The 16,557-nt window shown below is 35.2% G+C and overlaps 1 protein-coding gene across 14 annotated transcripts in view; it reads left to right on the top strand.

Annotated features, from left to right (window-relative positions):
• PARD3 (par-3 family cell polarity regulator) overlaps nt 1-16,557 on the top strand; it is a 714,454-nt gene that overhangs the window by 454,508 nt on the left and 243,389 nt on the right. For 7 of the 14 annotated variants that reach the window (XM_008568720.1, XM_008568718.1, XM_008568722.1 and 4 more), the window contains 4 exons: nt 1,686-1,836; nt 8,604-8,793; nt 13,759-13,910; nt 14,956-15,000. In XM_008568720.1, coding sequence (XP_008566942.1) covers nt 1,686-1,836; nt 8,604-8,793; nt 13,759-13,910; nt 14,956-15,000 — 538 coding nt within the window. The remainder of the gene's footprint in view (nt 1-1,685; nt 1,837-8,603; nt 8,794-13,758; nt 13,911-14,955; nt 15,001-16,557) is intronic. The other 7 variants (XM_008568729.1, XM_008568725.1, XM_008568723.1 and 4 more) reach the window with 3 other exon arrangements.

Below are 16,557 nucleotides of genomic sequence, written 5' to 3'. Positions count from 1 at the left end.
CCAAACATACTTGTTCTTAAAGGTATAAGGTATTATTTTTTTTTTTTTTTTTTTTTTTTTTTTTTTTTTTTACCTCTCCAGAGTATTTTGGAATTTAAGTGTTGTATTCTTTCAGAAAATGTTCTTTTATTGCTTTACACCAGAGACCTTGAATATTTAATTTACTTTTCAGTAAAGCTGTCAGTTGTAATCTGCAGTTTTAAAAAAGAAAACATAATAAAACAAATCCTCATTTCACAGTTTAAACCTTATTGAGCCTAATTCACTAGCGCTGGAAGTTTATTATTCTCCTGCAGTTTGACGTGCCTCCAATTGTAATTGTGTTGACCCTTCAGTGCATTAAATCTCCCCAGTGCTTTTCAAACTGGGAGAGATAAGTCTGCAATTCAGAACTTCATTAAATATCTCATTTATATTAAACAGATGATAGCTTCTAACAGAAATAATAATTCGTTCAGAGGAAGGAACTGCCACAGTTGTGGTTTCATGTTTGGAATGTGCAGTCTCCTCTCCCATTTGTCTGTGTTAGGCTGTGCTCCCACCCATTTCCCCACAGCAGCCCTCCCATCTCTTGCTAGCTCCAAAGCACCATAAGATATTAGTCCATGTGGTTAACCTCAGAGCCCACATTGTAAGGATTGTAATTAAGTGCACTTTGTTTCCCCTTGAAGCAGATTTGTTTCAGAGTCTTACTAACATAAATTTTTTATTTCTACTGTTTCTATGAAGAATATGACAGCTTTTTAAAGGAATGCCACATAATATTTTAACTCATAGTCAAAGAAATTGACCTGTATTCTTTGCTTATTTAATGGATTGCATATGTTTGTGAAATACTAACACCTTTGCTTGCTTCATTAGAATATTTGGTCCTTATTTCCATATTGTTCTGTACACTATCAAAGTACTTAACTCAGTTACTCACTATCTCATACTTAAAGATTACATTAAGATAATACCATGATTATTCTTAATTTTTGGCAGAAGAATAGATTCAGTGATTTAGATACAGCGTATTATTCAAGACTCCTGAACTGACAAATGGGGTCTTTAGATCTTGTAGAGTAGATAAAAATTCCACCAGCATGCACACAAATGTGCGCTAATTGCTAGATGTATTTACATACTATAGGTATAAAAGTATAAAAACTATAGCGAAATTCCAGCTTCCATTCTGATAAAGCGTGCTTTACACTGAGCAGCATCTAGTGAAGAATTCTGCATTCAACTATAACTTCAATTGACTTCAACAGATACTAACAGTCAAATTGAAAAAATAAGCAACCAAGATACGATTTTTTAAAAAAAATCTTTTAATATACATATTTTTCCTCCAGTGGTTGAAATCTGACAGAACTTCATGGGAGGCATGGTATAAAATGGCACAGAAAGGTGGTCATTAGGCAGAGCTGTCATCACAAATTATTTTGGTACAGGGTGAAAAGTTCTAGTTCATTTGGTACCCAGTTGGATGCAGGCCTTGGGCGAGTTGCTATAATTCCCCCATGCTGCTAATGGGCCTCCAGTACTGATTTTTGCCTTGCCCCCCTTTCTCTATAGCTAAAGTCACCTGGGAGCCTTTTGGTACCCAGTTGGATGCAGGCCTTGGGCGAGTTGCTATAATTCCCCCATGCTGCTAATGCGCCTCCAGTACTGATTTTTGCCTTGCCCCCCTTTCTCTATAGCTAAAGTCACCTGGGAGCCCCCCTGGACCTGAGCTGCCCATTGAAACAGTGTTGGATGATAGAGAGCGAAGAATTTCCCATTCCCTCTACAGTGGGATTGAGGGGCTTGACGAATCGCCCACGAGAAATGCTGCACTCAGTAGGATAATGGGTGAGTCAGGTAAAACCCTGTTTACCACATCTTACTTTTATGCTCTCACAGGTTCACGGAGAGGTTATTAATGTAATATTAATGTAGACGAGGCCCATGGTTTCAGGAGGAAAAAGAACAGGCTCATTATAATCATTCAGGAAGCGTTAATGTGAAGAGAATAAATCAATAAATTGATTTGTTAAGTGACTTTTAGATCCTGTAACATGTGGAAAGAACAAGAAAAGAAAGGAGTCGTATAGAAATGTTTTCCCATGATCGAGATGTTCTTCACTTGTTTGAGATAATAAGTGAAGCTGTGTTTTGAAAAAAATCAAAATTTAGTGGTTTATGGCAGTAAGGATTCAAAAGTTATGTATCATTCACAGTAGCCCCACTTGGAGGGAGAGGAAAAAATGTGTGTATTCATGAAGTATTCACATTTATTTGGTTTGCACCTTATAGGGTGCTAGTATATTTTAATTGTATTTCCACTTTTTCAAAGCCTTAGTTTTAAAACCCTGAAACTAGTCTTCTGCATTCTTTGTTTGAATTCAACACCATACTGTCTGCATGGCCCCCACTGGGTAATGAGGTTATTAGCACTTGCTCTGTAGCAATTCAGATTTCCGTTAACAGATCGAGTTAATAAAGATTTGCTCTGCCACAGGAGTGGCTGGATTTACTGAGTTGCTCATCTTGGGATTAGCTTCTGAGAGTTTTCAAATTTAAAATACAAGAAGCTGTTTTGATTAAAATAATACCTGACATAAAACGCTTTTATTATTGGTATATTTTGTAAGGCTCTAATTTAAGAGAGTTTTCAAATTTAAAATACAAGAAGCTGTTTTGATTAAAATAATACCTGACATAAAACTCTTTTATTATTGGTATATTTTGTAAGGCTCTAATTTAAAAACAAACAAACAAACCCTAAATCTAACTCCATTTTGCACTTAATGCAGATTTAATACAATTCAGCTTTCTATTATGGAGCTTCACTGAAATAAGAATTTTTGTATTTCATCAATGGATGTTTATGGAAAGCCTGCTATTAGCAAGACATTTTGTTTTGCTTTAGATGCAAAGATGAGTAAGAAACAATCTTTGCCTTCAAAGAACTTTCTACTGGGCATGATAAGAAAATACATAGACATGACTAGTAGAATTTTCTGTTGTTCTTCCTCTAAACTATTCTAGTTCAGAAAAATTGCTAAATTCTCAATTTCTTGTTACGTGTAGAATTAAACATGCCAGTTCTCTGGTTATACTTCGGGAACATTTTTCTTTTTACCTGCTTGGCGTAAGTGAACGTCAGGGAAGGATGCTACAACTGTTGGGTTGAACATTTGTTGGGTGACAGGCATCATACATAGTTTATCACATTTAATCTTTGCTTATTGATTATCATTTGCTTCACTGCTGTTGGTTTTTCTGTACTTTCTCGGCTTTGGTATGAAACTTTATCTTTGTTAAATTCATTTTTATTGATAAAATTTCAGACCCCTTGAGAGAGGAAGAGTGTGCGTGTGTCCCTGCATCTGTGTGCATACGAAGTGATATGCTGTAATTTCCCCTTTATTATAGGAACATAGGACTTGCCATACTGAATCAGACCAATGGCCCACCAGTTCCTGTTACCTGCGTCCTGCCTCCAATCCCTGATGCTTCAGAGGAAGGCGAAAAACTAAAACTAAAAAACAAACCAAAAAACCCCTAAATTCACCTAGTGACCTTTTGAAATGCTGTGTATGTGGGTTGAGGAATCCCTCGTTTTCTTCATAAGCTATTGCCCTGGTTTTGTGCGCTGTGGTTTCATTAGTCCTCTTCAGTTTGCATTATAGTTGACAGTGTTTCCCCTTCCCTCCACTAGATATGTAATGAACTCTTGAAACTTCAGGTGCTTCCCCAGTTACAGCAGTAACTTCCCTCCCAGCTGTGTGCTTTGCGATGGGCTGTGTATACCCTTTTACCACTTTGGTCTGGGGGGTGACAGACTCATTACTGTTGATAGTAGGCCAAATCGATGTTGGTATGATTTGGATATTTTCTTATGGTAATTTTTTACATATTGTACTAGAAACTAGGGATCTTATACAGTGTTACACTGAGAAATATATATGCTTAATTTGATTTATCTTGCTTTTTTTCAAATTTGAGAATTCCTCCATCTTTGTCAGTTTTTATTCTGGTATCATTGGCCCTAAAACATCAAATGCTGTTTGTGAAATTAGTTACGACTTAAAGTTAGAAATCCTGTAAAAGATGTTACCTTGCCACAGAATACCAAAACAGAGTACCAAATATAAGATATTAGAGTGTTGAATTTCCATTAGCCTAAACCAATAGCAGTTGTATTTGGTTTGCATAGTATCTAGGTATGTGGAAATGTCTCAGACAAATCCTGTTTGGTTGATGGTTGTCTTTTGTACATTTTGAATCACTCTTATAGACATTATTGGAGGTGGTGGTATTTACTTCATGATCTGCTATGATACATAGAAGACTTTGTATTGAAATTTCAGCTGATTACATTAACCTTATTAATTTTATGCATACAGGGCCAATTTTTGCATAGAACATTCCCCATGTACAACTCTAGACCAAAGGGAACCTTGAGGCTTTCTGACTCTTTTCTATGGGAGCATACCCCAGGAGAGAGGCTTCTAAAAAATATACCAAAAAAGGAGGAGACTTTAGAGTTGGAAGATGTCAAATGTCATCAGTCACACTTTCCCACTTAACGGATAAAGGAACTAAGTCCCAAGATCACGTGATATTCTTTTTTTCCTATTTTGTTTTTAGATATTTTCTATTTCTAAAAATAGTCCTCTCTGGGGAATCATCAGTCACACTTTCCCACTTAACGGATAAAGGAACTAAGTCCCAAGATCACGTGATATTTTTTTTTTCCTATTTTGTTTTTAGATATTTTCTATTTCTAAAAATAGTCCTCTCTGGGGAATGCTGAGATCACACAGTATGTGTTAGGGACATTTGTGACATTCATTCTTTATTAACATCAGTGTATAAATACCTACATCTTTAAGCAAAGGCATTAGGCAGTCTCCAGAACCTATTCCATCCTGGCAACTACTGTGATCTAAAAATCAGAAAAGTTAATCTTTGAAAACAGCCTTAGAAATCACATATTCCAGCCTACTTATCTTCTACTCAGGGGAGTTATGGACCAAAGAAATTAAGTGACTTGACTGAAGCCACACAGTTTTCTGTGTTTCTGAACCAAAATTCAGGTGTATATTTTTCTGAGTCATGAGTCACACATTACTCAAACCCAATCAATCTCCTTAACTTTTGGTGGGATCAATGACAATTGTGACTTCTCCAAATGTCATCTGTTTTAACTGAATTTCCACTATCATGGATTTTAAAAGAGTAGTACTGGGCATTCGTCAGAAAGTAATCTGTAGTGAGCTTACATGGGATTTCTTCCTTTTAAAAGCCTTACAAATATTTTCCAATTGTTCAGCTGTCTTAGTTATTAATAATAAGAACAACAATAAAAATATGTAAAGCTAATTTAACCAACATATTCACTTCATAACATACATCACGAGTTGACATTTGGGAACATGGAAGCTTAAATTGTTTCCATTCTTTTATTTGAAAAATTTTTGTTTAAATCAAGCAAATCTGTTGTATCCATTTTAAAATTTTTCTCAGTAGTTCTGTGTTCATACATTTGTGGTGGGTTTAAAAAATCATTATGTTCAGAATGTTTTCATTTGATGTAGAAAATGGAACGTTAATGTTGTTTTATTGTTAGTCATATCACTGGCACAGTTCCCTCATTTCATTTGTTTCTAGTATCATGCTGGTGTTACATTCTATGTAAATTTACCAATGAATAAATTTTGAGTAAACAATCATTTCGAATCTCCTTGTTTCACTCCTCTACAAGAAACTGACTAGTTTACTTAGTAGTTTGCAGGAATCCATAAACTAGTTGAGGCAAGAGGAAAGTTTCTTCATCAAAAAACAGATGGAAGCCTTCTCAGGTCACGCTTAGAAGGTTTCACATTCAGGATGTACCAGGTACTAGCAAACAAAATTAAGAGATTGTGGTATCATCTAGGTGGGGCTTGGTGGAATATGTTGTTAGGTTGTTTAGTCATTTATTACCCCAGTATATTCCTGAAGCCAGATCCCAAAACTATATTCCTGGCAAACATGCTAAGAAGCAGAAAATTGATGGAAAATATGCATTCTCCAATCTTGTGAAATACTCTCCTCCAGAACCATGGGTGAGCGAACATGCTAAATTGTCGTCTTCCTTTTAGGGAGATTTCTTGCCATTTATTTATATGTAAAATTTTGTACTTAAGGTACAATATTTTTGCTCAGAACAATATAATACGTAAAAAGGATTACCATATGAATCATTTAATGTTCCATATTGCTTATTAGGCTGTCTCTCAGAATATACTGTGTAAACCCAAGTTTTAGCTTTTGTGTTTAAAAATGTATGCACCATGATTGCACTGTAATACTTCCTTCCAATAAATTGTGGCTGGGTGAGGACTTAATATTTGATGTTGTGATATATGCCTTGTCAGGGGTGAGTCAGGGGTAACCCTGTTTTTATAATTTTATACACTTTTTTTGGGGGGGAAGAGCATGTCTTGAGATGGAAACTTTCTCTGACTAATAGTGGTAGAATGTCCTACCTATTTATGAATGATATTTTTGTTGAACAGGTTTCTGTACATTTGCAATATTAAGCCTAAAACTCGAATAGAAATAAATGAGTGATTTGAGTTCACAGAAGGGAAATGATTAAGTATTACATTTGATTTGCATTTTTATCTTGAACATTCATAGAAAGCTGTTAGTTTCTGTTAGTTTGTCAAAATAGGTGCATTTGAAATCAAATGGAAAGTTTTTCTTAATAAGGTCCTGAGAAGAAGTTTCAGTGAGCATGTAGTATTTCTACAATAGAGTGGCTGATGCTAAATAATGAATGCATTTCAAATTTCCAGCAAGTTTTCTTTTGTAGGTTGTCTTGAAGAGATATGTAGCACCTTAAATAATTTTTACTCCTTTGCTAAAATATCTAGAGAAATACATACTTTTAAAAATCTTTCAGGCCTGTCTTTGCTATCCCCAACATTCTTATGAATGTTTACTTTTGAAATTCTGCCTAAAACTAATGTTACAATGTTAATAAACTGCCTATACATTGCTGCTTTGCTATTTTAAAAAATAATGTATAACAAAGCAAATGTGCACCTGTGTAAAATGGTCGTAGTGTCTTGGGAAAGCAGAACAAGACTTTTGTTTGGGTAGGAACCTGTGCAGTTGGAAATTGGACTTACGGTGAGAGTTTTTTTATCGTCCTGTAAGGTGGACAGGGAATGTCAGGTGTCTTTGCTCTGTGCGGATGCCAGACAGTCGGCCCACAGCATACAGAGTGCGTGTTTTTGTGTTTTTGCGAGTGTGGTCTCTCACAAGGTTTCTTCTTGGACCAAAGTTTTGTCTATAAATTTTTGCTCAAGAAAAGCATGGCACAAGATTTTGGGAGGAAGCTAGAAGAACTGGGGGTGATTTTTGGAAAAAAGTTGACATCATTTGGATGGCAGCTTAATCTTTAAGAATTCTGGGCCTTGAAACATAATTTTGACCCAAGAAAGATTGTGAAATATAAATGTCTATCATACTGATCCATGAAACTGAGCAAATTTTCCTGCTGGAAACTAATCAGTAAAAAAGTTGACATCATTTGGATGGCAGCTTAATCTTTAAGAATTCTGGGCCTTGAAACATAGTTTTGACCCAAGAAAGATTGTGAAATATAAATGTCTATCATACTGATCCATGAAACTGAGCAAATTTTCCTGCTGGAAACTAATCAGTAGCAACAGTGTAGGCTGTGTATGCAGTCTTTCTTACCAAGAACGCTATATCCTAACTAAATAAATCAAAATTTACAGGCTCCCTGCTTATGGCCTGAAAACCGCTGGGTGGTCAGATTCTAATTTTTTCTCTTCCAGATCGCTCCTGGCATATCCCCTCCCCCAGGCATCCTTGTCTTTGAAGTGTCACCTGAATGCACTGTGGGCTTTTCTCTATCATGCATTTAGCGATGTTGTCACTGAAGTCTAAGATAAATGTCATTATTTCTTCTAGCAGAAAAGATCATATTCATCATTCAAAACCCAACCTTGATGTTAACTTTGTTAAGATTCCCAGTACTCCCTACTCCCAGCCGTGTAGGCAATTACTCACGCAGGTGAATGCCACAGTGCTTTTTGCACATGGCTTCTATCACCATACAATTATCACTGTTTGTTTGTATTTCCTTTTATCAGGTTGTGAGCTCTTTAAGGACAGAGGTTATGTCTTAGTTACAGTACCTGGTATGTGGTAGTTGCCTATGAACGAGTGGATGAATGATTGATGTAAGTCTGTAGGGCTTCCCTCTAAATTTTCTGGTGAAATTTTTCAAAGGACTTTCACAATTTCAAATCTGTGTAGCATTTTCACATTAGAACACATTTAGGAGATCACCTCTGGCTTTAGGAAACTTAAAATCAGAGAAATTGCATACTGTGCCCTGAGGTACATAGCTGTAGCGTCAGAGCTAGTAATAGACATGAGGTCTCTAATCGTTTATGAAAATTAAATGTGGTAAATTCTATTTTGTTATACCAGGTTGAGCAGATATATGGAAGTTTAGATTTTCTAATACAGAAAAGTATTAAAAATTAGTAGATGTGACACTTAGATTGATGTCTAGAATTTCTCTTTTTTCTTTTTTCACTGGACAGGTAAATTCCAGCTGTCCCCCACCGTGAATATGCCCCAAGATGACACTGTCATTATAGAAGATGACAGGTTGCCAGTTCTTCCTCCACATCTCTCTGACCAGTCATCCTCCAGCTCCCATGATGATGTGGGATTTGTGACCACAGGTGCTGGTGCGTGGGCTAAGGCTGCAATCAGTGATTCAGCCGACTGGTAAGCTCATAGTCCAGGGTTGGAAAACATTGGTTAATTGCAATCACATTCTATTTTATGTTTAAATGGCTTATCCTGAGTACGGTTAGTTAATTTTTATAGCAGTGTTCTATTTTCATGATTTTTATATTCTTAATTATCAACTCTTTTAATAAAAGATTACACATTGCAATCACATTCTATTTTATGTTTAAATGGCTTATCCTGAGTACGGTTAGTTAATTTTTTATAGCAGTGTTCTATTTTCATGATTTTTATATTCTTAATTATCAACTCTTTTAATAAAAGATTACAGCTTAACCCTTGTAAACTTGCTCAATTGTTTTAGCCTTTCAAGTGCCATAGTTAGTAATTTTAGCCAAAACAACAAAATTACCACTTATCAAAAAACCCTACTTATTTGTTTTTAAGTTTAACTATTTATTATTTATTTTACATCTATGAATCGTTTTTCTGTTAAATTAATAAATTTTAAGTAGATTTCTAAGTTGCTTGTAACAATTAGATGTCTTTGGCAAAACTAATAGTTGATGTGTTCTGGGAGCAGGAGGAGGCTTTTTGAAGGTTTTCTTTGTAGAGTGCTATAACTATACTGTTGAAGGTGCTGTGTACTTGCTTCTAACATAGTGACTTTTGGGGCAGTCTCGTGCTATTTTTTCTCCTGAGTCTTTGAAAATAGGAGAAAGCATCTGATATTATTGAGCCAATGTGTGGCTCATGTACGTGAATGTGCACCTTAATCTACATGCCTAGTAATTATATACATCAATAAGCAAAAGGAAAATCCCTCTTAGGGTTGACCTCGTAAGGTTGTAGTGATAATTAACACAAACCATCTGAAGTATTATACCAGAATTTCCTTATTACCCTTTCTCTGGGGTCTTTTATGAATACATCAGCAAAATTATATTTAAATGTTATGGCACTGTTCCTCTACAACTTATTCATTTCTACTTCCTGCTCTTTCCCTGACTTGTGTCAACATTAAATTTGAGTTAGGAGGTGTCTGGGGTACTGGCGTTTATTTGTGTTAACATTTTAGTGATGATCTTAAGAAAGTAAACCACCCCCCGGTGCTCTTCTCCCGTGACAGTTCATTTATCTGTTAATTCTGCAGATGTTCTCGTGGAATAATCTCACCTGTTATTTGGGCCCTTGAAAAGTTCATCTCTAGCTTTTCTTTTTTAATTCTCTTTTTGAAAACACAGGGTTTAAAAATAGAGCTACACTCAGGCTTGCATGATAATAGCTTATCTTTGAATGAGTATTTTGGTTAAAAGTAGAGGGGGAGACTATCATGTAAAGTAAAAACCCACTTCAAATCTGCAGATGCAGTTACGTTGACTGCTGCAGTTTATATCTCTTTCTGAATGTGAAAGCAGCGACAGAGAAAGTAAGGATTAGATATATGCAATATTCATCTTAGGGACAAAAGCCTTTGAATCTCCACAGTGATGAGAAATTGTGGAGGTGGTCACAGGAATAGATCTGTCTGGGGCCTTATAAAGCACACTGTATTATTGGTGGAAATAAATAAATAACTAGCAGGGATAGATTGTGGCATTAATTTCCCTAAGGAGGATTTGCAAAATGGTGAGGACTTGTATGATTTTGCTGAGGGGAATGTGGGGCAAAGAGAAGAATATGAATGAAGGGTTATCCAAACAAGAATGGCAGCTGTTCTGAATCACAGCAGAAAATGTAAGCTTTTCCAGCCTGACAATATCTCCCTAATCCTTGATGAAAATGTTATGAAAACAAAAGGGCAATAAGACAGGATTAATAACTGGAATTTTAATAACATTAGGGGTCAGGATATGGTTACATTCTTTAAAGAATCAGCTGTCAGTCCTGCATTCTGACTTGTTAAATATTCTAGTGTACTGTTTATTGTATCTGAAATTAGTTTAATGGGTATATTGATAGGGAAGAATTAATTATGTAATGGTTTAGGAATATTTAGTTATTTTAAGACTTTTATTAACTCACAAACTTATTTGACAGTTTAAAGTGTGTGTGTTTATAGTTCACTGCACAACTGCGGAAGGTTAAATATGTCCAATAGCTAACCTACTTATTTGTTAACTAATAGAATACATTTTTTCAATCCGTTAATTGATTTAGGGAATATTAACAATGTGTTTAAAGGGGAGAAAGGTATTATGGCAAATTCTAATCTTAATGGCATGATAATTTCACAGGATATAAAGCTAGTTTAAAAAATATGCTGAGATGTGGTTTTCAGGCAACACTGGCAGCAACAATTTGTATTTCTTTGAAAAATCTTTTGCCAATGGTTTCTATTAAAACTGTATTTCAGATTCACTCTGTCCACAAGTTTGATGCCTATTGGAGTTTAGGTTTTAAAGTATTCCACATGATACAAAAAATGTTGGAAACATGCAGAACGATTGAAGAGATCACTCTCAAAATAGAATTACTCTGATTGGAAATATATTATTTAGAGTTTGCTGCTGCAAAATGGGGCCATAGTTTTCATCATATGTGTTTTAATTTTTCACTTCCAGAAAAGTGTTTCTTGACTGGGGCATATATGCTCTGAAAATTATATGCCAGATGTGATGGGTCTTCAAAAAGTTTATGGAAAGATTTGTTTTATGTTTTTTTTTTTTCTTCCACGAACTTTTTGAAGTGTCCTTATTCACCAAAGAATAGTAGTATGTGAAGGGGCACCTGAGGCTTCAAGAAAAACATGACCCTGCTTTTTGCAGCATCAAATTTATTCAATGTTTTAGGGAAAAAATATGGTATATTAAAAATGAAAAGATTTAGAATAGAGTGCAAGCGCAATAACATTAATATTAATATAAATGACTTTTCTTTATATCTTTGTAAAACACTGTGTTCTTTCTTTGGGTTAAACTCCCTGCCCCTGTAAGATATAGCTTCCTTTTCTGTGTGGCTGGTCCAGCAAGACAAGCGAGGCGTGTTCAAGAGACAAAAGTTACGAAGGCCTCACTGTCAGGTGTTGACACTGCACTTGCATGACCTTGAGAGTGAATGCTCCCTTACATTCTGAGCCCTAGGCACCCCCCTTGCCTCACCCTAGGGCTCCTGCTGTACACTTGGTAGAAAAGATCGAGAAGGATTGCCCAATTTCTTTAAGTGCTTTTTAAGGACCGTAGATTTCTATCACGATAATTTGTTAATCTGAGATAGTCTCCATTGGGTAATAATAACTGACTTTGTTTAGTGGTTTGCACTTTACAAAGGTCTTTCATCTTATGTCCTTGAATTCTGTCACTAGCCTTGTAAGATGGGTGAGCTTCCTGTTCCCTTTATTGAGCATATTAAAACATATGGGCTTAAAACATTTCAGGTCACTTAACCCAGTGGCAGAGCTTTTTTCCTTGGTATCCTGCTTTTCACAACTTTTGGCTTAGCCCTTTTTAAATAGCCAACTATCATTTCATGCTCAGTAGATTGCAGCTAAATTTCTGATGTCCATCCAAACCAGATCACTATCCTTTTACCAATATGAGTGGTAATTCTCCTAAGACCGCAAAGGGTTAGAGAAGCTTGCTTCCACCAGAAACAGGAGGAAGGCTGTCATAAATTCAGCTGACATAGTAGAAGTAGTCCCATTGCATTCTCAGTAGGTTGAGTTAGCTGCAGAGGGGGATTCTCTCACCTGGCCAGAGAGGTAAGGTGGCTCAACACTGATAAAAGAGTTAGTATATTTACTTACTCAGTGTGCCCAGAGCTGTTTTCATAGTATGAACTGTGCTCAGAACACCTGATAGCGCTTTCTAAAGTGTTCACAGATTTTTACAAATGGAAGTGATTCTGTGTCATCTCCAGTCACTTCCATTGGAAAAACACTTCAGAATATATATCCTGTTAGCAATGACTTGCCATATGCTTTTTTTTTTTTTAATATCATCTCTGCTTGAGCCACTGGGTTGGTGTCATCCAAATCAGATGTCATCTAGACTTAGTCATGTGTTTCCTGACACCCTCCTGTACTGTTTATTCTCTCATCTGCACCCACAGCATCTGTTTCATACTTCTGGCTTAGTATTTTTCTTGTGAACTCATAGAGAACAGGGGTCTTTTCTTATTTAATATTTTCACCTTGGTCCCCAGCACAACATTTTAATCAGAATAGGTTGTAATAATAAAGGTTTGTGGAATTGACTTTTTTTCAATTAATTATATATTTCAGAGAAACTATATCCTTGTGAAACTACATGCCATAAATGAGTTTTTTTTTCTTTTCTTTTCTAAAAGACAAGATAAAGGATATATGAGGGCCAGAACACATCCTTTTTGAAACTTCTCTTCAATTATAATTTATATGGTCACTTGTTTCTCCTAATATTTCTATAGAATATATGACAGGTTTCCTCAAATGTCCAATCCTTCCAATGTCTGAAAAATATCAGGCTCATTTTTTATAATCACTTAGAAATAATGATATATTGTCAAATAGAGAAAAGAAACAGAGGGAAATAAAGGAGGAGAAAATTCACATGGAGAAAGAGTTACTCTAAATGTTAAAATAATTTTGTATTTTTCCATCACCTTCTATACAGCCACAGTTTTTTTTTAATGAACTATGTTTGTGTTATGTAGTTTAATTTTTTTTTTTTTTCCTTTTTTTTGGTCTTTTTTCGTGCCCGGCAACGGATCGCAACCCTCAGTGTCACGCCCGTACCGGACCAGGACCGGCCACGGGATCACAACCCTCGGTGTTGCTCCCGCCCCCCGCTCAGCCAGTGAGCGGCCGGTCTGTATGTGGGATCCGAACCCTCGGCGGGAGCGCCACCGCACTTCCCAAGCGGCGCACTATAGCAGTGCGCCACCGGGCCGGCCCCATAATTTTTTTTTTGAAGAATATACATATACACATATTCAGATACACAGGTATATGTGAACTTTCCTAAATTGAATGTCTTCTGTTTTTAGTAAATATTTTTATGTTTGTCTTTTTCTTCTCACCAGCTCTTTGAGTCCAGATGTTGATCCAGTTCTTGCTTTTCAACGAGAAGGATTTGGACGCCAGAGTATGTCAGAAAAACGCACAAAGCAATTTTCAGATGCCAGTCAATTGGATTTCGTTAAAACGCGAAAATCAAAAAGCATGGATTTAGGTAGTGAGTACAATCTCCATGAATCTTTATCTAAATAAGGTTTAGATGCTTTCAGGATAAAATTGATGGCCCCAAACACATGTCTGTTTACTTTAAGCAATAGAAAAAAATAAATGTGAAATGTGGCAATTTGGCAAAAATTAGTCTTTCTCTGAGTTTGAGATAAGCGTATTACTTATAACTGACATGTTTACATAATATGCAATATGTTAATATATATGTTTTCTTATGAGAAAAGAAACAAACACATGTGCATATCATGCTATATTCATGTATCTTTATTTTAAGAACTAAAGTGTTTTAACACTTTGGCTATTTAAAGCCAATTTCATTGAAATTGTATTTGGTTGGTTGTGGGATTTTTGAACTAAAAGAAAAAATTTTGGAGAGAAACCATTATCTCAATCCATGTCTGGAATTTGGTTAATTCATAATATCTTCCTTTCATTACTATTCTTGAAGGTTTATTTAATAGAAACTCTTGTGTTTTGATAATTAAGGCATTTAATTGGAGTAATAATTTGAGAGACTATTTATTATAGAAAGTATTTGGGAACAAATGAGAGGAGGGAAATGACCATAGTTGTTCAATCAAACACCAATCAGGTAGTGTCTCTCTTTAAATCCAAATCCACCACCCCCCAAAAAAGAAAAAGGCAAAATAATTATACCTATAGACTGATTTTAAAAACCTTTGTTAATCAACTGTAACTTGTGCTGTTCTTTGGTGGCTGTTTGTACTTCAAGACTAAAAGCATTAATTTATCATATGCGAAAAAGAAAAATTTATCAGTGCATTGCCTTGGCTAATTACATGCTAACATATAAATAACACACATCTGTGAAATGAAATGACTGGCATTTTGCATGGAGACACTGCTTTCCCGCCCCCTTTTTTTTGATTACGAATGTTTGCTTGATGTTTCATATTATTTGCATGAAATATTACCAAGAATTGTCACCTAACTAAAAAGATCTGGGAATGGTTGAAGCATGTTGGGCTGTGGGAACTAACTGGGCTAACCATTATACATTTACCTTTTAACAGTAGCTGACGAGACTAAACTCAATACAGTGGATGACCAGAAAGCAGGTAAGAATGGACAGTTAGACTGTTGTCATAGAAACCGTGGTCCAAGGAGCTTATCACAATTATAGAGCTGCCAATCATAGTGCATGTAAACATAAATATTCCAGTTTTGTACAGATGTTTTCATTGTGGGAAATCAAATTGTATAAGAAAAGAAAAATTTTCTGTTAGAAGAAATTTATCAGTGCTATACATACTAAATAGAAATGTAATTTAATGCTTCATGCTAAAAAAAACCTAGATTTTCTTAATTATATTCATGGAGGACTGTTTTGTCATAACTAAAAAAAAATAGAAATCTTGAAAACATAATCTTTTACAGCAGACTCTTAAATTTTTCAGTCATCTATGTGATGTCTAGGTTAACATCCAAAAGGTGATTCTTAAAGTGCTGATTTTGATTTGAAAGAAAAGAAATAGTGCCAGTATAAATATTTTTCACTGAAATGACAATGTCTAGTGTTGCTAACATTAGTCACTCAGAAACCCTTAATTTTTTGTTGGATGCTGGAATAGCTTATGGTTAAACTGGCGTTGGATTAGACTATATTAGCCATATGCATTAAGCATATGGCTTCATGTCTTGTTTGTTACTTGGTGACTTTGTGAACTTGCTCTAAATTCATTGCTTCTAAAATACTGCTAAATGATTCCATAGAAACAGTGGATTATATTGAACTGGGTTTTGCATTATAGTAGATTTTACTTTTTATATTATTGTATGAAGATAGAGGAAAGTCTTTAAGTCTAGTTAAAGTAATGTACTTTGTACAATTGAGCACTTATGATTTATTATTATAAGTTTGGAATAGTGTTTTAATTATTCTACTTCCAGGATGATGTAGTTATACCACTTAGCACTAATTAGCTTCAATTCACCTTTTTAACCTGCAGCAATAATTAGTTTTAGCCTGCTTGAAAAATATGTATCCCACATACATATGTAAAGATTATCGTGGGCATGTTTGTAGTTATCATATTCTGTAGAGTAAAAGATAGATTGTAAAAATTACATCCAATAAATCATAAGATTAACTATATTGCAAGGCAATGAACTATAGCCTCAGCCTTTACTAGTTATTTTTCTTATCAAACATAAAATTCATTGAAATTCTGAAGCAAGGCTAAGGAAAAACATTTATTTGATAGTTCACATATATAAAATAGTAATTAATTTTTAGAGCAATTAGTATTTAGTACTTTTAAAGAAGGTAAACCCTCTCTAAGTTAATGTTCGTAAAACACAAATTGAACTGCTCAGGTTAGAGGACATGACTTTATGTACTATGCCAATTAGGTAAAATAAGGAAAATGTTTGATTTAACCAACTTACAGCTACTACAAGGAAAAGAATAATAATTTATTGTGATTTAAAAAAATATTAATGATATCCAGTTTTTAACTGAAAGCATTATAAAACTTTCATGGTTAGAAGGCAAATTTGATAATCTAGTTAAATCATATGTTTTTATGTTTTAAAATGTTAGATCATTAGATAAAAAGGACTTCAGGGCTTCTCCCCCCCCCCCCCCCCCCCCCCCCCCCCCCCCCCCCCCCCCC

Source organism: Galeopterus variegatus, unplaced genomic scaffold (assembly GCF_000696425.1).
Source record: "Galeopterus variegatus unplaced genomic scaffold, G_variegatus-3.0.2 Scaffold436, whole genome shotgun sequence".
NCBI classification, from domain to species: domain Eukaryota; kingdom Metazoa; phylum Chordata; class Mammalia; order Dermoptera; family Cynocephalidae; genus Galeopterus; species Galeopterus variegatus.
Note: the sequence above shows the minus strand (reverse complement) of the source record. Positions and strands in the feature narration are given on the sequence as shown.